Source organism: Lynx canadensis, chromosome C1 (genome assembly GCF_007474595.2).
Source record: "Lynx canadensis isolate LIC74 chromosome C1, mLynCan4.pri.v2, whole genome shotgun sequence".
In the NCBI taxonomy this organism is placed as follows: Eukaryota; Metazoa; Chordata; class Mammalia; order Carnivora; family Felidae; genus Lynx; species Lynx canadensis.
Genome location: NC_044310.1, coordinates 48,218,440 through 48,239,832, shown reverse-complemented (window position 1 = coordinate 48,239,832; position 21,393 = coordinate 48,218,440). Strand labels below are relative to the sequence as shown.

Here is a 21,393-nt window from a genome sequence, read left to right as displayed (position 1 = left end):
GAGCTGTCAGCGCAGAGACTGATGCAGGCCTCGAACTCACGGCCCACTGCAAGATCATGACCTTAGCCAAAGTTGGCACTTAACCGACTGAGCCACTGAGGCACCCCTATTAAAAAAAAAAAATTTTTTTTTTTAATTAGCAGCTTCTATTTTGGGTAGCTTTGTTGGCCTCACCACTACCCGGTTTTCTACCCTTAGAACAGACAGCAGATGTGCAAACCTATAGCCCTCCTCCAAATTCATAGCTTTTCCTAATGTTGACTCCCATTAACAGAGTTTTACTCGGGACACTCAGAACGTAGGGCAGCAGCATTCATCCCAGATGGGTCTTCCTGCCCAGGTGGCCTCTTGGGTTGGCAGTTTTCTGATGGATTGAACTGAAAGGGAAGATAAGGTCTGGGGTTGTGGGAGAGTTCTGGGAAATTAAACTCACTGGCTGCTTCCAAAAAAACAAAACACCCTAACCATCAGCAGCAGCATAGAGGGAGGACTGCCCTGTTCTTAGGCTTAAAGGGACCTTGCGTTAATAAGCCAAGGAGCAGAAGGTAGGTCTAACCTCTTGCAAGGCTAGAGGTCCACTTTGCTTATATGTCATGTATTATGTTTATGAAACAAGTTCCAGCTAGTCTTTTAGATTCTAAAAATTCTTCCCAGATTCTCTCTGAGACTGTTGGTGCCGGTGTTGCTAGTTGAACGATATGTTAATTTTCAAAGGCAGTGTGAGTTTATGCCTTTTTTTTTTTGCATCCTCACATGTATTTTCAAATGAAGAAGAGGAAGTCTGCATCAGGTCTTACTACCCAAATGTCACATAAAAAAAAAAATCATTCAAAGTCAGACATCCACTGAGCACCTGTTTTGGCTTGCACAGATACCTGCATCACAAGTATCACACTGCGTAATGTTCATGCACACACTCACATGCACGCAATAATCATCTCCCTGATTTTATGTGAATTTGGGACACCCACAGTTTCTTTTTTTCTTTGTGCTCGTAGTAGGTGATCAATAATGAATGAATAACAAAGATAAGAGACAAGAGTCAACCGAGCGAAGGATAAAGAACTGGGAGAGTGTAGTGCTAGAAAGCAGAAGTACAGAGAGGGTCCAGGGCTTCTCTTGGGATTTTTTTTTTTTTTACTACCAAGATAAAATGCTAAATGCAATCTATCATTGCTTAGATGATGATGCAGGGAACCAAACTTGGAGGCGTTCATGTTCCATGTTCTCCTCCCCTCTAGAACACTGCATTTACTATGGTTTTCCTGGTTCCAAACCCTCTTCCTTGCTTCACTCAGTGTCAATGTCACCTCCTGTCTGAAGCCTGTCCTGACCTCTGAGACTAGGCTGGGCAGTCATCTCCCACACATCTAAGGAGCCCTGGACAGTAAGTGGCACCTGCAGCTGGCATGCCCAGTATCACCTGTTTATATATTCTGTCTGCCCAGTCCCCCATCCTGACAGTAATAGTCCTGACGGTTGGAATTACATCTAGTTATTCTTATATCGCCCAGCAACTATAAAAGGCCTGTATTAGTTCAAATATTTAATTAATTAGTTGATAAGCAAATGGGAACCTCTTGGCTTCATTTACCTGGACATTAATATTGGTATTAAATACATATCATATGGATACTAAGAGCAGCAACCAATCTATTTAATATTAGCAAACTGTGCATATGTATGTTTTTAAAGCAATACATGGTTTCTTTCTTATCTCCATGTTGACTGTCAATTAAGTACATATTAAGTACTTAGTATATGTCCAGAGAAATGTTTCAGAAGCCAAAAGAAGAAATCACGTAGGTTTCCTTCTCTACTGGGAATATCCTGACAATTACAGTTGCTAAGTAGACATTCTATCAAGCACTTCCCTTCCCTCCCTTGAAACATGCTCTGTGAATATACATATTGTTGTACCTTACTGTATCTACGGCAGTGCTAGGCACTTCTAGGTAAAAAAATAAAGATCTACTAAATGAGTGCTGGAGATAGTAGTCACTGCAGGTTCTGACAAAGGATAACATGACAGTAGAGATTTCAGGGTGATTAGTTTGATGTTATCTGAAACTGAGGGAAAGAAATACTGGTGGGGGCAGTGCCTAGGTGGCTCAGTCGGTTAAGCATCTGACTTCGGCTCAGGTCATGATCTCATGGTTCGTGTTCTCGAGTCCTGCATCGGGTGAGCTTGTGCCCCACTTCGGGTGAACACGAGCCCTAGTTCTCTCTGTCCCTCCCTCTCTCTCAAAAAAATCCCTCTTCCCCTTGTGGGATTCCTCCTCTCTCTCTCTCCCTCTGCCCCTCACTCTCTCTCAAAAAAAAGCAAGAAATACTGGGAGAAATTTTTAGTCCAGAATTTCCTTCCTTTTGTCTTACCAAGGTCACCTTCTCCTTCTAGTGATCTGATGTAAATTCATGGAGAGACAGCTATTCCAATGTAAGCCCAACCCAAGGCCAGTTACAAAAGGAAATCACTGTTAAGAAACAGTACATGAGATGTGAGTTATGTTTGTAAAACTTTTTAAAAAGTAAACATACTAGGATCTTCTGATACAATTGGGAGTATGTCCCCGTGTAAGAAACCTCCTTTGGTAAGCATGTACTTAGCTGTACTTGTTATAATGAGACAGGCGTTCATGAAAACATTCCATTGGCTCCTTTGGAATTACACTTTGGATTGACGTTACCTTTATAAGAATATCCTTACGGTGGCAATTCTTAAGTCTTTGGGTGTCAGGCTTGGTTTTAAGGAACAGAGAAAAGACACTGGGAGCCATGAGTCCTGCCATGCTGGGTACTGAAGCTGGGTATGACAGAAATTGGCAAGAGAGGGAAGGACTCCAGATCCAAGGCCATGGGCTCCAGACCCATGATCATTTCACTCCACAGCCCTGCATTGTTGTGGGGTCATCTTATGAACTGGTCATGCTTCTTAACATCGTGAACATTTTAAAGGTCCATTACATTTGGCTTCAGGTATTTGTCTCCAGTTAAGTCACTCACTCTTGTACCCACACAAAATGTGTTCTACCCCAACCTGTTGGTACCCAGGAGTCAGTTATCTGCAAGGGCAGCTTTCTGGCTGCAGCTTGTGGCCACATGACCCTCTCCCAACTTTCCTCTTCTGCTTCTGCAGGCCAAGTAAGGAGGCCAAGCTCATTGTCGGCGGTGTGGGCACGCTTCATGGACTCCAGACAGACATAACTTTGGCTATGTCCCATTTTCTTTTCTTTTCCTGCGACTCCCCTTTTATTGGCAGAAGTTGATTGTATCAACTAGGTAATGAAAATAAAGATCAGGTCTTCCTATTGGCATCATAAAAACATTTTAAAAATCTCAATACAATCAGTCATAAAACCATAGAATTTTGAGTCTTGAAGTTCTCAAAGCCAGCCGCCTGTTCTACCATCACTCAGTGTAAACCCTGAATTGCCAGGTTTGGCCTCCATTCTGAACTCCCACCTCCATTCACTGCACATTCTGCTTCTTGACTTCTTGGCATTTTGACATTTTCCTGGATTCTGAATTCCTGGTTTATTTTCCTATTTGTGGCCTCTCTTGGCTTCCGGGAACTGAAGTTGAGTTCTATTTCTCTAGCTTGAACGTGCTTCTTCCAACCTCAAATGCGATTCTCAATGGCTATACTACCTACACTCAGCCACCTAATCTTGCCTGGCCACCAGGGTGTTCTATCTTAGTTTAGGAGGCTATGAACTCTGCCACAAGTTGATCCTGGCTCCTAAAGGAGGGCCCAAAATCTTCTGTACCATCAGTGACCCCAAAGGTCACCAGCAGCTGAATTTATCCATCAGTGTAAGTTACTAATTTTCTTTTCCTTTTAGCAAAGCTTAATCTGAAATCCTAATAATGTTAACATGCACTCGGAACAGCTCTGACTCAGAGCTTGAGCAGACATGTGGTTATGGCAATCAAGACCATGGGTGGTAATATTTACCACTTATTTACTGGGCAGCCTGGGGATGGAGACAGAAAACATGACTCTGCAAACTGATGTGAATAAAAAATCACAAGGCAGGGGCTCATGACTTCCAGCCGCTCCACAGGACAAAGAGGCAGCAGTAGCTAAATGTGAGAAATACTGCTTTTAACGCTTTCAAGGTTGGCTCGGCAACAATGAGAACTTTCAGCAGCTCATCCTACGGAGCAGCAAGGGCCTTCGCAACAAGCGATGCATCTGCAAGAAGCCTGTGTGCCCTTGCCCTGCCTTGTTTATTTTTCCTCTTTTCCTTTCCCCTCACTTTGCTTCCTCCCAACTTTGTAGACTTTTGGCCTGCCTGCACCTTCGTGCAAGGACTGGCTGTTACTTACCATGCCCTTTAGTGTCAGATCTGCTAAGGGAGACCGGTTGCCATGGAAGTCTGGCCAAACATGTAAATCAACAGTGAGGAAACCCACAGGCCGAGCCTTCTTAATCAGATCCAGGTGACTGTTCAAATATGCATATACACTTTGGCATCTGGAAGAGACGTTGATTTTGTTTTCAAAAGGGGGGGTAGGGTCGGGAGGCAAACTCTTCGGCAGAAAGAAATGATCTGTACTTCCCTATCAGATCCAGAAACAAAGCAGAGTCCCCAACCTTCAGCAAAGAAACTACCCAAACCCCCAGAAACCAGCATTCTGTACTCTCAGATCATGAAGTGTCATCACCAAGAACAGGCAGCATGTCCTGGTGCAAAGCGGAAAGGCTTGGAATCGGAAGACCAGGGCCAGGAGGGGCTTTACCCCTAGTAGGTGTGTGACCGTGAGAAAGTTACTCAAACTTTCTGAACCACTTTCTTCGCATCTGTAAAAACAGATATCATAATCCCTGTCCAACTTACCTCATGGTTATTGTCAAGATCAAAGGAGGCTATGCATGTGAAGATACGGTATTTTGTAAACGGGACAATAGTGGACATATGTAAAGGATTTTTTAAAAATCTGTATCGCTAATTGTAACAATAATGATGGGGTGATGAGTACAAACCTAAGTTCTTGGACTCAGCATAGGAGCTGGGCCACAGGAAGTGACAGCACAGAGGAATGCAGTTAGATCAGGAATTAGGAGACTTGATTTCCTACCCAAAGGCACCAAATGGCGTCACGTTTGTTCTTGCTCCTTTCTAAGGCTCAGTCTCTTTGGATGCAGGATGAGGGAGTCACACTACCTCTCAGTCTCCACATGTCTGGGGGAGAGGGAGACAGAGGTGAGGAGACTGAGAGCTACGGTAGTCCTGGCCCTGGCCCTCTGGTAGATCCGGGCTCAGATTGGTAGCTGGGTGACATGGGCCAGTAACTCACCCTCTGTGAACTTCAGTTATCCCATATAAAATGGGTATCATAATACCTATTTCACGGAGCTGAATCTTACTGCAAGGCACAAAGGTTAAATTTGGTCGCCCTTCCCCTCTTTAAATGTGCTTCATTCTCAAAGTCTTGTACCAACGATTCTAGAGGAAAGTGGGTTTATCAGAGGGTGGCATCCATGCCTCTTGTCACTGGTGACCTTGGAAAGATCTCACGGTTTGAACAATGGCAGGAAGAAAAGCATAGGAAATCAATGTCCAAGGGAGGGTAATATCTAAGGAACTCAAGATGACAGTATTTGAATTTCAAAAATGCTTTAGGAGTGTCGCTCAGAGATTTCTAATTCCAGTTTTGTGACACTGTGAATGTTCCCATGGAGCCCATGAGGTTCCCAAAAGTTTTCTAAACTAACATTAAAGGAAGAGACAAACAACTAGAGCAGTGGTTTTCAAACCCTTTTGTTAAATAAAAATTTTTCTTAATTTTTTTTAATGTTTATTTGTTCTTGAGAGAGAGGCAGAACGCAAGCGGGGGAGGGGCAGAGAGAGAGGGAGACACAGAATCCGAAGCAGGCTCGAGTCTCTGAGCCATCAGCACAGAGCCTGACGCAGCGCTCGAACCCACGAATTGTGAGATCATGACGTGAGCTGAAGTTGGACGCTTAACCGACTGAGCCACCCAGGTGCCCTTGGTTAAATAAAAATTTTATGTGGAACTCCAATATAGGAAGGATAGAAAACCAAAACTGCTCCATGTAAGTGCCAGAGTGAGGGAGTATGTCTGTGTACACGTGTGCAAGCCTATGCAAGATGCTCAAAGAAGTGAAGACAAGTGACCAAGTTCAAATTTAAACAAACCCTTCTCTGAGGGATTCTGAAGCCATATCTGTAACCCAGATCGGAAAAGACTTGTCAAAGCCCACATTCGAACTCTGCTTTAGCATGATTCTCTGACAGTGTTAGGAGAGGATCCTGGAGGCCTCCCTGGAGGGTAGGGCCGGAGCCATATACCTGGGTAGAATACGATCACATCCTGGTTTTCTATTTCCCAACTCTCTCTGCTCACGGTCCAAAAGGAACATTGACCACAAAAGCCACAGGAACGTCCATCCGAGCCAGAATCCAGAGTCTGCACTGATTCTAGCAACATCCGACTTCAGAATACCATCACTGCACTTAAAGCGAAGGGCTTTTTTCTTTTTTTTTTTAAAGCAGACATCTATAAATCTTTTCATTTGCCTCTCAAGGAATCTCAGGGCAGGGCATTTGGTTTCAGACATCTGGGTCAATAAGAACCTATAGGCCTAATTACTATTGATTTGTCATTGTCTCATTTACCGTGGGTCTTTGCAAACAGTGAGATTCGTTTAGCCTCTTATATATATGGTCACTCATGCACTAATGAGATCCCTGGGGGACGGGCCATATGCTTACCCCTTTGACTCCTAACCTCCTCACAGCTGTATGTTTATTCTTTGAATGCGGCCATTCTCCTGCACGTTTTTCCAATTATACCTTACCATGTGTGCTATCTGAGTATATCATTCAAAATGAAATGCACTTGGAAAACATTATAATAACAAATGCACATCATTATTCACATAATTTTAACCTTACATGATGCCTTTTTTGGTTCTGACTTTGTTTCATTTTGTATTTTTTTTTTTTATTTTTTATGTTTTTATTTTTTACTAATTCCTTCTCAAATGGCGGTCTGACCTCTCCCAGCTCGGGAATCACACATCAACTGTTTCAAGTGTGTGCTTCTCCTTCCCTCTCACAACCCCCAGGCTCACGTATCTTCGGTCAGAGGGAGAAATTCCTGCTGCCCCGGTCCCACTGCATATGTTGAAGAAAACACAGTTGCAACCTTCACACAGCATATTCACTGTGTAGCAGCTGGGTGGTCAGGTATACAAATTCCCTAAGCTTCATTAACTTTTCTATATTCAGGACTAATTCTTTTCCCTTACAGGCTGCTGTGAAGATTCAATATAGAGCCTCAGCACTGTACAGTGAGAGGTAATGAATAAATAGTTCCCCCTCCCCTCCCCTCGTAGGAAATTCATTTCTAGCCTTGAAACATCCAAGAGTCAGGGAAGACTGTTCACAGACTTTATTATTTATAATCTTAGATGAGGATAGCACCCCTGGAATCTCTACTCTCTCCTCCCTCTCTATAAATCAGTTAATTCTTTGGATTCTTGGGCTGCCCAGAAGTGTAGTGACCATAATTTCAAAGCAAAAATCATAATACATGGTCTAGAAGAAGACATGTATGTCCTTTCTAGGAGTTGAGGAAGTCTGTCTGTCTTCAGTTCCTCACCTCTTGACCCGCTGCAATACGTAGTCTACTGAAACTGGTCCCACAGTGAGGAACGATAGCCTTTGCTTCCAACTCCAGTGGACCATCTCCTGCCTTTATCTTACTTGAATTCTCTTTCATTCTGTACCATTTGACCACTTCTTACTCATTGGTTCTCTTTCTCTTGATTCCAGACACTATACTCCTTTGGTTTTCATACCTCCTCTCCAGCTGGTTCTCTTTCGTTACTTGTCCCTTAAATATCTTAAGTCTCCCAGAGACTTGTCCCTCTTTCCATACCCTTGGATGATCCCATCTTCCTCTCGTGGCTCCAGGTACCATCTAGGGCTGAGGACTTTCAAATATATGCTCGTGTCTCCTGCTCATTTCTTTCCTGAGTTCCAGGTCAGATAGCCAACAACCCAACCAATGGTTCCTCTTGGAAGTCCATTGTTGAAATCTTGCCCACTCCCAACTAGGTTTCCTACACTCCTTCCTTGGTGATTCTTCTAAAATGCAACCTGGGGTGTGGGGAGGGGGGTGTCTGGGTGAAATCAAGTCCCACTCTTGATTTCAGCTCAGGTCATGATCTCGTAGTTGGGGGATTGAGCCTCCAGGTCAGGCTCTGTGCTAACAGGCCTGTGCCTGCCTGGGATTCTCTCTCGCCCTCTCTCTTTCTCTCTGCCCCTTGTCTGCTTGTGCACACTCTCTCACTCTCTCATTTTCTCAAAATGAACAAGTAAACTTTAAAATTCAACTGTGATCATGACTCACACCCCTCCCTAGAATCCTTCAGGGGCTGCTCTCCATTATCCTCAAGATAAAGCACAAACTTTCTTGTCTGGCATAAGATGTTATTCATTGTCTAGCTCTCCCTACATGGCACTGTGTTACATACATGTCTTCCAACGCAGAATACCAGAACTGGAATTTCTGGGTTGTTTACAACTCTATGTTTCACTGTACCACTGGTTTGCCAAAGGGCGGATCTCTGGAGTCATATGGACACGATGTTCCAGGCACTCTGGTCTACACCTCAGAATGGAGTGGGGAAGAGGAAAAATATCTTGGGACACCACCCCCCTTCCATGTGCCAGGCACTGTGCTGAGCAACAGTAACCACCGAGAGGGAGAAAATGGAGAACTTATTTCCTAAGTCAGCACAGTCCTCAGTCTTTCTGAGGGGACCCCAATGCCCCGAGTACTTTCTAATCCTTGCATGCAAAACAGAAGCCAAAGAAAGGCATTAAGATATGTAGCTAATTTCTGTTTAAGAAACATTTCTCATTCAAGAGCCATCAAGAATTTAGTGATTATCCTGGCACATCCTAGGGGATGAAAGGTGTTAATATCATCACCCTCGTTCCATGACTGTCCTAGCTCAGGGGAGCCCAAGTAAATACTTGCTGACAGACTGATGGCCCCAGTTGTCAGAATGAGGGGCCGAGACTCAAGGAGCCATAAAGGCCAAGGAAGCAATCTGAGAACACCAGAGGAGAATGGAAAGTGAGAATAACCTTTAGAAGTGGAGTCGAAGAGGTCCCTTTAATCCTCATTTCCTCATCAGAAATCATATGACTTCACCCATATGAGGACTTTAAGACACAAAACAGTTGAACATAAGGGAAGGGAAACAAAAGTAATATAAAAACAGGGAGGGGGACAAAGCATAAGATACTCATAAATATGGAGAACAAACACAGGGTTACTGGAGAGAGGGTGGGAGGGGGGATGGGCTAAATGGGTAAGGGGCACTAAGGAATCTACTCCTGAAATCATTGTTGCACTATATGCTAACTAATTTGGATCAAAGTAAAAAAAAAAAAAGAAAAAGAAAAAAAAGAAATAAAGTTTATTGATTAAAAAAAGAATTCAATGAAATTATACATGTACATACATACATATACATGTATAATTTCATTGTACATACATACATATATATGTATATGTATATACATACATATACATACATACATATACATATACATATAGCTATCAGAAAGAGCAGTGTCAGGAACACTGCAAGTTCTCAATAAATGTTCTTGTCTTTTCTTTTTCCTTTCCCTGCTCCAGTGGAACATACACAGCCTTTAATGAGGAGCTTTAAATGCACCTGAGATTTGGCCCATGGGGTTAGAAAGTGATCCTCAGTGGGATGACGGGAATCACAGCGGCAAAAAGAAAAAAAAAAAAGGTCTGAGAAATAAATCAGATTGAGAAACACTGACTGTCCCTACAGAAATGGCAGAAAAATCCAAGAGAGTGGGAGAAAAGAAAGGTTGGGAGAGAAAACGTGGCTTGGGAAAACTTCATTCCGGTAATCTCAAGGGGCCCGAAAGCAGGAGAGCACAAGAAATGATCACTGCTTGCAGTGACCTCTGTAAAAGTAACTCACAACAGGCTGGGCGTCTGATTACAGTCGTCCCCTTTTGGTAGACTGAGAGCTTGCTGACATTAGGGGCCCTCTGTTCTACTCTGTTCCTCTCTCCCCACCAAAAGGGTCTTGTGTCCTCTCCACAGAGCAGCCAAAGCAATCCTTCTAAGAGAAATCTGATGGTGGCTTTCTCCTCCGGCTCAGAAATGAAAACCTTGAATAAAAGCCAGGGTCTTCATGGTCACCTTCAATGACTTCCATGGTTTGGCCTTGGCTAACTTTCAAGCCCTTACCTGTTCCCAACTCCCTCCCCGTCTGGTCCAGCCACAAGGGCCTTTATAGTCTCCTGGAGCCCCCCAAGCAGGCTGCTGCCTCAAGGCCTGGGGCCTTGCTGTTCCTCAGGTATTTTGGTATGGCTTGGGGAGCTCCAAAAACAGAAGACCCCTGTCTCAGAGCTAAGCCATCGGCAAATCTTACTTGAAACTGCAGAAACAAGTACTGATAAACAGACTTCGTTATTTTATATACTCTTGGGTTGCCACGTAACCCAGTGAGTCATGGTTTGTTTCCACTTTTTATTCAGAGTCCCGCACAAGTGTCACCCCATCAAAGATGGCTTCCTCACCTGAAAGAGTTCCCATCCATCACCTCAACACCCCTCATCCTGTCTCTTTACTCATCTCTGTTTTTGTTTAAGTTTATTTTTGAGAGAGAGAGAGCACAAGCAGGGGACAGACAGAGAGAGGGGGAGACACAGAATCCGAAGCAGGCTCCAGGCTCTGAGCTGTCAGCACAGAGCCTGACACGGGGCTTGAACTCACAAACCGTGAGATCATGAGCTGAGATGAAATCTGACACTTAACTGAATGAGCCCCCCCACGTGCCCCTCATCTGTTTTTCTTTAGAAAGTTTATCAACTCATGGTGTGCAAATGTGTGCTCTTTACCTACACACACACAATTTGTATGTATCTACTGTGTATATATAATTTCCATGAAAATAGGGACTTTTTTTTAACTTTGTTCACTATTATAAATGCTCATAAGACACTCATTACTCATCACCTTTGTTCTGCTGCCAACCTTGAATCTAGCGCTTGTGGTTTGTGCCAACACCTCCCCACCAAATTCTGCTATCACCAGAACCTCCTTCTGAGACAGTGGGAGTTAAGGTTCTATAAGAGAATTAAGACGATAAAGGACAGTTTAGGGGAAAAGAGCCAAAGTTATGATCAGTGTAAGGCAGTCTCTGTCTAAGGAGTGAAAGTTTGGCCTCACAGAGAGAGAGAGAGACTCTGGTTGCCAATTACACGCACGAGCACATCTAGTTATTGTTTACTTAATTTATAAGCTCACAAAACATCACTCTTCAGGGATGGGTCTGAGAAGATTATGGCAAATCAAGAGTATGAAATACTAAATCTGTTTATCAGCACTTGTTCTTGCAGTTTCAAATAGGATTTGCTGATGCTAAGCTCTAAGGCAGGAGTAACCTGCACTCTGCTTTCAGAGAGCCTCAAGCTGCACCAAAAGAGACCTACAGTCTCTGATTCCCAGGGATTTGCTGTCCTTTCCAAACAGCCAAATTCACTTCAGTAAAGTCATGCCTATTTCGTCCTAAGACCTCTGTAGTCTTGGGATATTCTATTCATAGATCTGTAAGACAGAGATGCACTTTCTTTTACAAAACAATAGAAGCAACGTGAGAGGAAAGAGAACCGACATTTATTGAATACCTGCTAAATATACGAGCTGGATGTAAAATTTAAGAAAGAAATGAAGCCAAGAGTATATATAGACGGGAGCATCATGGAAGAATGACAAAGAGAGAAGGAAAAGGGTCCAGAACCCTAGCTGTAAAGACTTTGATGTGATAGTCTTGAACTTGAAAAGGATACTAAAAGGACAAGCCAGAGATATAGGAAGAAAACTGGGAGAAGTTAACATTCCAGAAAGAAAGCCAAGGAAAGAGAGTGTTATAAAGCAGAGGAAGGTGCGATCATTGATGCCACATCCTGCTGAGACCCCAAGGATGGGGACTGGAATGCACCCTATAGACTCAGCAACAGAGGTCACTAGGGACCTTAACCTTAACAGTTTCAGGGGTCAATGGGTACAGAATTCAAATTGAAGTGGGCAAGGGATGAGTATACAAAGTGAGGAAATAGTGACCAAGGATGGAGGCAATGTTTTGGAGAAGCTTAGCTCTAAAAGGGGAGAAATATAGGGAGGTAGTAGGAAGATGGGGTAAAGTCGACTAGTATGTGGAAAGAGTTAGGATTTAAATCCAGTTGACTCCAGTTCTGAATTCTATGAGTTGCTGCTTCTGCACCACCCTGTGCTGTTGTTTCTCTGAGTCTGCACACTAATCCATAAATCTCTCTCTCTTCTTCTCTATAAAAACTATTCACATGAGGCTCATCCACAGAGTAGAGCTGTGGAAATTTTGAATATTGCATTCCAAAATCTACCTATCCCTTAGGTTTGTATTGGGCTTTAAGATCTTCAGAGACTGGCATTTCCACAATCTATTTTCATCCACATACCATCTGTAAAATGAGGTAAGCAAGGAAGTATTATTGTGGTTTTATGGGTGAGGAAACTGAGTCACTGAGACAATTATGGCAGAAATGGCACAAGAATCCAGACCTCCAGTTCTCAGCCCAGCATTCTGGCTACTTTACCACACTTTCCGCAAGAAGGTCAGCAGGTTATGGATGACTGCTCTGCTGCTTAACCCTAGAACCACCACCACCAAAACATCCTCCACTTTTATAACCATTAGTAATAGTGGCAGAAAGAGCTGTTGTCATAATTGTCACAGTAGAGTTTACAAAGCCTTGCCAAATACATTACCTCATTAAAATCAAAACAAATTCTCAGAGGCACCCAGGGCTGGTTCTTGCAGAGTGACTACCCCATGTTCTGACGGGGAAACAAATTCATATGATGATGCATGTTGGGAGCTGGGGTTTGAATCCAAATCTCTGAACTCCAAATCCAGTGTTCTTGTCTTTGGGTTTGTGGTTTATGAATGCTGGATTCCTTCAAGAATCTGATGAAAGTGATGGCCACTCTTCAGAGAATTATACCCGTAAGAATACAATCAACAAAACTCTGCACACAAATTAAGGGGTTCGCTCATGATCTGAAGGTAGGAACCCTTGCTCTAGGTTACATGGTCTCTAAGCCAAATAAAGTGTGAGTTGATGAAGTTACATGGTGTGATCCCTCTCAGTGGTAAGAGGGTCATAACCAGGGATTGCTAGAAGGGAAAGCTTCTGAAGCTTTCCTCAAACTCCCTTGCAGGACCATTCCTTATCTACACCCTGACAATAGACTGCTTTTTTTTTTTTTAAGTTTATTTATTATTTGAGAGAGAGATAAAGAGTGTGCAAGCAGGAGAAAGATAGAGAGGGAGAACGAGGATCCAAAGTGGGGCTCTGTGTTGACAGCAGAGAGCCTGACGTGGGGCTCAAACTCACGAGTCACAAGATTATGACCTGAGCGGAAGTTGGGTGCTCAACCGACTGAGCCACACAGGTGCCCCCAGACAGCTTACGTTCTAGTATAGTATGCATCTCATTCTGCTCTGTGTAGGTGCCTCCCCTATTAGAATGTAAGCCCCTTGGTGGGGTGGAAATGTCTAATATAAGTAATGACACCCATAACGACAACTTCTATCAATCACTACTACTTTAATTCCCTGAAAACTTAGAACAGCTTGACCCTTGTCACCATATGCTACCCACTATTCAAACAGGCTCTGGAGTCTATGGTATTAACCTCTACCTTAGACTGTCTCTCATTTTCCATGTACTTGCTACATGGGGTTTTTCTGTTAATATTATAGCATACCTTACTTTTCTAAAAAGGCCCAACAGCACTCCTGTCTTAAGCAGTTAAAAAAAATAATAAATGGATTTCATTTTGAAGTAACTTTAGACTTACAGAAAAGTTACAAAAATAGTACACAGATTTTCCTATACTCATCACCTAAGAAATTAACATAAGTACATTATTATTTTTTTTTTTGAGTTTATTTATTTATTTTGAGAGGGTGGGGAGGGACAGAGAGAATGGGAGAGAGAATCCCAAGCAGGCTCCACACTGGCAGCACAGAGCTTGATGTGGGGCTCGAACTCACGAACCATGAGAGAGGTGTTGTCTGCCAGATCTCTCCACTGTGAAGTTACCCTTTTCCTTTGCTATTAATGAGTGAGATACTTTGGGACTATGCATGTATCCTGCTTTGCATCATACTTTCACTCACTAATTTCAGCATCCACTGGTGATTCTTGCTTGCAACAAGTGCTGTTTGCCTAACGATGATCTTTTAGTTCCATTATTCCCTCCACATTTATTTTTTATTTTGAGAGAAAATATCTATCTATTTTGAGAGAAAGAGAGAATGAGGAGGGGAGGGGCAGAGAGAGAGGAAGAGAGGAAGAGACAGAATCCCAAGCCGACTCCACACTATCAGCACTAGAGCCTGATACGGGGCTTGAACACACAATCCATGAGATCATGACCTGTGCCAAAACTAAGGGTCGGATGCTTAACTGACTGAACCACACAGGCACCTCTCCTCCACATTTATTAATTTCAAGTACATGGTCCTTGCAGTGCAAAGGGAAATCTGCCTTTTCTTCCCCACTTATTTCTTCAATAAGTTTGGCCTCAAGGAGTCACTTTATACTATCATTACTAATTCAGTTGATCAAATTGTCCCCAAAGACCACTGAGAGATTTTTAGTGCTGGCTCCTATGCCCTTCGACAATTCTTCTTTGAGTAGTTCCTTACTTTCTGGCATCACAAAACGTTCATGTGTATATGTCCCCCGCCCTCTCTTTGGAATCGGCCATGTTTCTAAAACCTACTTTTCGGTAGAGAACACTATTTAAAAACCAGCATCTGGTGCTAGCCATGCAAACTGCTCCTAGGGGTCATTGTTTCTAGGCCATCTCAGCAGAGAACACAGGGAATATATGTATGTGTACTCACACATGAACATATATACTGGATTTATTTCTCTCTATAGCTATAGCTCTATCTGTACATAGCTACACCTACACACATACATACAAAATCACAATTTGATCCTAATATCTCCAATTTCCACCCACTACCATAGGGTTCATTGTAACCTTCCCTTTCCCTATTTAAGAGAAGCCTGGCTCCCATTATCCATAATATATTTATTTATTTGCTCAGTTGTGGTATACACATGACAGATTTTCAGAAGAGCTCATCCAGACATTTATGAAAAACAAATTTAGGAATTAGACTATAATACTCAAGTATAGTTATTTTATCTTTAACCATACATTATACTATCAAAACATTTTTTCCCAAAATTACTTAAGTTAGTTCTTTTCTTTCCCAAACCCTTCTTAGTGCGGTTATGTTATTCATTATTAATACAATACGTTTCGTTTTTGCTAACTGTATTTTATTTTGCCTATTGTCACCACATACGTATATTCTCATAACTATCTATCTACCTACCTTACCTAACCTACCTACCTAACCAACCTTGCTCCCTCCCTCCCTCCCTTCTATTTTCAGGGATACAAGAAGCATCACCATGGTTCTAAGAATTAGGGTATATCGAAAAACATACTCAAAGAAGTACCATTTCCACCTATGACCCTGTTCACACTCCCCCATATTTCTACTGCATGCCTACCCACCACCTCTAGGTAACCAGTCTTGCCACTTTCTGATTTAACTTCCCTGCATTTCTCTTGCACAAGTAAGTACACATATAGTTTCTTATAGTCATCTTCCTTCTACATAAAAAGAAGGGAACTGTAAACACTTCTTTGCTTTCTTCACTTAACAACATTTCCTGAAAATCATTTTGTAGCAGTTAATATCCTCAGTTTTACAGATGAAGAGAAAGGCTTAAAGAGATTGGATAACTTGCCCAAGGTCACACACCAAGTAAGGAGTAAAGCTGGATTTGAACTTGAACCCAAGAAGTTCTGATCCCCAAATCCATGTTCCTTCTACTACATTAGAGTCTCTCAGCCAGGGTTCCTGGCATATTCTTTGGGGATCTCTGGTTTCTTTGAATTCTCTTAGATCATTTTGAAAATTAATGCATGTACGTCCTGGATCATCTTATAACCAAACACTGCCAGGCATCTTCACTGCCCATAGGAACTGAAAATCACACATCTGCCTAAAGGGACTGAATGCCTTCAGTGCAGGAATGCACAGGAGCTTACAAAAGGGAACAGGGACAGCAGTTACCTGGCTGTGGCCTTGGCTTGTAGTTCAGGGAAGGCAGCATGGCCCCGCACCACGTGGTCTATCTGAAAAACAAGAGAGATGGGTCAGTTTTACAGTTTCTCGGATTTCTGTTTAAGCCAGAAAGGGATATATTAAAATGTCTGTTTCTTTCCATTCTTTGTCCATAGAGGATCTATGCTAAAATGCTAACTCAACTTCAGTGTCATAGCTATTTCAGAAATTGAGCTTGGCTTAACCTACTATCAGCCTTTTGATCCACAAAACAAAGCAGTCTAAAGAAAAAAGTAGCAGGAAATGAAACTCTCAGGCTAAAGTGGCAGCAACAGATAGTATTGGGTCCCAAAAGGAGGGGTGATGACAGGAATGAGAAGGCAGTAACTCCAGGTATGGGGCAAAGGGCCTGGGTGTTGAAGCACCAATCTCCGGATCACACCATTTCCACCCTCCCCATTCAAGCTGTTAGCCCAGGCAAGGTCAGGCCTTGAATTACTCACTGTGTCTTACCAAACGTGGGGGGGAGTGAAAGAGACAGTGGAGGAAGGAATACTAACTAGTTCAAACAACAACAACCACAAAGGGTTGCCTTAGAGCTGTCAAGAGGACCCCTCCTGGGGAAGTGCCCTGCAGTGTGGAGCCGCCGCAGGCACTACCCTAAATGACGAAACGGAAGAATTCTCCTCAAAAGAAACTCCAGGAAGTAGTGACAGCTAACAAATTGATCAAAAACGATTTAAGCAATACAAAGGAACAAGAATTTAGAATAACAGTCATAAAATTAATCGCTGGGCTTGAAAAAAGCATACAGGACATCAGAGAATCTATTGCTACAGAGATCAAGGGACTAAGAAATAGTCAAGAAGAGCTAAAAATGCTATAAATGAGGTGCAAACTAAAATGGAGGTGGCCATAGCATGGACTGAAGAGGCAGAGGAGAGAATAGGTGAATTAGAAGATAAAATTATGGAAAAAGAGGAAGCTGAGAAAAAGGGAGATAAAAAAATCCAGGAGTATGAGGGAAGAATTAGAAAACTAAGTGATGCAATCAAATGGAACAATATCTGAATCATAGGAATTCCAGAAGAAGAAGAAGAGAGAAAGGGGCTGAAGGTATACTTGAACAAATCATAGCTGAGAACTTCCCTGATCTGGGGAAGGAAAAAGGCATTGAAATCCAAGAGGCACAGAGAACTCCCTTCAGACGTAACTTGAATCGATCTTCTGCATGACATATCATAGTGAAACTGGCAAAATACAGGGATAAAGAGAAAATTCTGAAAGCAGCTAAGGATAAACAGGCTCTAACTTATAAAGGGAGACCCATAAGAGTAGTGGGAGACCTACCTACTGAAACTTGGCAGGCCAGAAAGGAATGGCAAGAAATCTTCAAGGTGATGAACAAAAAAAAAAAAATATGCAGCCAAAAATCCTTTATCCAGCAAGTCTGTCATTCAGAATAGAAGGAGAGATAAAGGTCTTCCCAAACAAAAACTGAAAGAATTCATCACCACTAAACCAGCCCTACAAGAGATCCTAAGAGGGATTCTGTGAGTGAAACGTTGCAAGGATCACAAAGGACCAGAGACATCACTACAAGCATGTAACCTACAGACAACACTGAATGTAAATGGACTAAATGCTCCAACCAAAAGACACAGGGTATCAGAATGGATAAAAAAACAAGACCCATCTATTTGCTGTATACAAGAGATACATTTTACATCTAAGGACACCTTCAGATTGAAAGTGAGGGTTAGGAGAACTATCTATCATGCTACTGGAAGTCAAAAGAAAGCTGGAGTAGACATGCTTATATCAGACAAACTAGACTTTAAATTAAAGGCTGTAACAAGAGATGAAGAAGGGCATTATATAATAATTACAGGGTCTATCCATCAGGAAGAGCTAACAATTATAAATGTCTATGTGCCAAATATGGGAGCCCCCAAATATATAAACCAATTAATTCCAAACATAAGCAACCTTATTGATAAGAATGTGGTAATTGCGGGGGACTTTAATACCCCACTTACAACAATGGATAGATCATCTAGACACACGGTCAATAAAGAAACAAGGGCCCTGAATGATACATTGGATCAGATGGACTTGACAGATATATTTAGAACTCCGCATCCCAAAGCAACAGAATATACTTTCTTCTCAAGTGCACATGGAACATTCTCCAAGATAGATCACATACTGGGTCACAAAACAGCCCTTCATAAGTATACAAGAATTGAGATCATACCATGCACACTTTCAGACCACAATGCTATGAAGTTTGAAATCAACCACAGGAAAAAGTCTGGAAAACCTCCAAAAGCATGGAGGTTAAAGAACACCCTACTAAAGAATGAGTGGGTCAACCAGGCAATTAGAGAAGAAATTATGAAATATATGGAAACAAACGAAAATGAAAATACAACAATCTAAACGCTTTGGGATGCAGCAAAGGCAGTCCTGAGACGAAAATACACTGCAATCCAGGCCTATCTCAAGAAACAAGAAAAATCCCAAATACAAAATCTAACAGCACACCTAAAGAAAATAAAAGCAGAATGGCAAAGACACCCCAAACCCAGCAGAAGAAGAGAAATAATAAAGATCAGAGCAGAAATAAACAACATAGAATCTAAAAAAACTGTAGAGCAGATCAATGAAACCAAGAGTTGGTTTTATGAAAAAATAAACAAAATTGATAAACCACTAGCCAGGCTTCTCAAAAAGAAAGGGACATGACCCAAATACATAAAATCATGAGTGAAAATGGAATTATTACAACCAAATCCCTCAGAAATACAAGCAATTATCAGGAAATACTATGAAAAATTATGTGCCAACAAACTGGACAACCTGGAAGAAATGGAAAAATTCCTAAGCACCCACACACTTTCAAAACTCAAACAGGAAGAAATAGAAAACTTTAACAGACCCATAACCAGCGAAGAAATTTAATCAGTTATCAAAAATCTCCCAACAAATAAGAGTCCAGGACCAGATGGCTTCCCAGGGGAATTCCACCAGACATTTAAAGCAGAGATAATACCTATCCTTCTCAAGCTGTTCCAAAAAATAGAAAGGGAAGGAAAACTTCCAGACTCATCCTATGAAGCCAGCATTACTTTGATTCCTAAACCAGACAGAGACCCAGCAAAAAAGGAGAACTACAGGCCAATATCCCTGATGAATATGGATGAAAAATTCTCAATAAGATACTAGCAAATCAAATTCAACAGCATATAAAAAGAATTATTCACCATGATCAAGTGGGATTCATTCCTGGGCTGCAGGGCTGGTTCAGCATTCGCAAATCAATGTGAAACATCACATTAATAAAAGAAAAGATAAGAACCATATGATCCTGTCAATAGATGCAGAAAAAGCATGTGACAAAATTCAGCATCCTTTCTTAATAAAAACCCTTGAGAAAGTCAGGATAGAAGGAAAATACTTAAACATCATAAAAGCCATTTATGAAAATCCCACAGCTAATATCCTCAATGGGGAAAAACTGAGAGTTTTCCCCCTGAGATCAGGAACATGACAGGGATGTCCACTCTCACCGCTGTTGTTTAACATAGTGTTGGAAGTTCTAGCGTCAGCAATGAGACAAAAAAAGAAATCAAAGGCATCAAAACTGGCAAAGATGAAGTCAAGCTTTCACTTTTTGCAGATGACATGATATTATACATGGAAAACCCGATAGACTCCACCAAAAGTCTGCTAGAACTGATACATGAATTCAGCAAAGTCGCAGGATACAAAATCAGCATACAGAAATCAGTTGCATTCTTATACACTAATAATGAAGCAACAGAAAGACAAATAAAGAAACGAATCCCATTCACAATTGCACCAAGAATCATAAAATACCTAGGGATAAATCTAACCAAAGATGTAAAAGATCTGTATGCTGAAAACTATAGAAAGCTTATGAAGGAAATTGAAGAAGATACAAAGAAATGGAAACACATTCTGTGCTCATGGATTGGAAGAATAAATATTGGTAAAATGTCAATACTACCCAAAGCTATTTACACATTCAATGCAATCCCAATCAAAATTGCACCAGCATTCTTCTCCAAGCTAGAACAAGTAATCCTAAAATTCGTATGGAACCACAAAAGGCGCCGAATAGCCAAAGTAATTTTGAAGAAGACCAAAGTGGGAGGCATCACAATCCCAGACTTTAGCCTCTACTACAAAGCTGTAATCATCAAGACAGCATGGTGTTGGCAGAAAAACAGACACATAGACCAATGGAATAGAATAGAGACTCCAAAATTAGACCCACAAAAGTATGGCCAACTCATCTTTGACAAAGCAGGAAAGAATATCCAATGGAAAAAAGACAGTCTCTTTAACAAATGGTGTTGGGAGAACTGGGCAGCAATATGCAGAAGGATGAAACTAGACCACTTTCTTACACCATTCACAAAAATAAACTCAAAATGGATAAAGGATCTGAATGTGAGACAGGAAACCATCAAAACCCTAGGAGAAAGCAGGAAAAAACCTCTCTGACCTCAGCCGCAGCAATTTCTTACTTGACACATCTCCAAAGACAAGGGAATTAAAAGCAAAAATGAACTACTGGGACCTTATGAAGATAAAAACCTTCTGCACTACAAAGGCAACAATCAACAAAACTAAAAGGCAACCAATGGAATGGGAAAAGATATTTGCAAATGACAGATCAGACAAAGGGTAGTACCCAATATCTATAAAGAACTCACCAAACTCCACACCTGAAAAACAAATAATCCAGTGAAGAAATGGGCAGAAAACATGAATAGACACTTCTCTAAAGAAGACATCCAGATGGCCAACAGGTACATGAAAAGATGTTCAATGTCACTCCTCATCAGGGAAATACAAATCAAATCCACACTGAGATACCACCTCACACCAGTCACAGTGGCTAAAATGAACAAATCAGGAGACTATGGATGCTGGCGAGGATGTGGAGAAATGGGAACACTTTTGCACTGTTGGTGGGAATGCAAACTGGTGCAGCCGCTCTGGAAAACAATGTGGAGGTTCCTCAAAAAATTAAAAATAGGGGCGCCTGGGTGGCGCAGTCGGTTAAGCGTCCGACTTCAGCCAGGTCACGATCTCGCGGTCAGTGAGTTCGAGCCCCACGTCAGGCT

The 21,393-nt window shown here is 41.9% G+C and overlaps 1 protein-coding gene across 13 annotated transcripts in view; it reads right to left on the bottom strand.

The window, feature by feature from the left end:
- Positions 1–21,393, bottom strand: part of FGGY (FGGY carbohydrate kinase domain containing) — a 417,073-nt gene that overhangs the window by 101,842 nt on the left and 293,838 nt on the right. For all 13 annotated transcript variants that reach the window (XR_003970648.1, XR_003970649.1, XR_003970647.1 and 10 more), the window contains 2 exons: positions 16,244–16,305; positions 4,330–4,477 (listed from right to left, as the gene is read on the bottom strand). Coding sequence is in view for 10 of the 13 variants with exons in the window: in XM_030323871.1 (XP_030179731.1) it covers positions 4,330–4,477; positions 16,244–16,305 (210 nt within the window). In the remaining 3 variants the exon portion in view is untranslated. The remainder of the gene's footprint in view (positions 1–4,329; positions 4,478–16,243; positions 16,306–21,393) is intronic.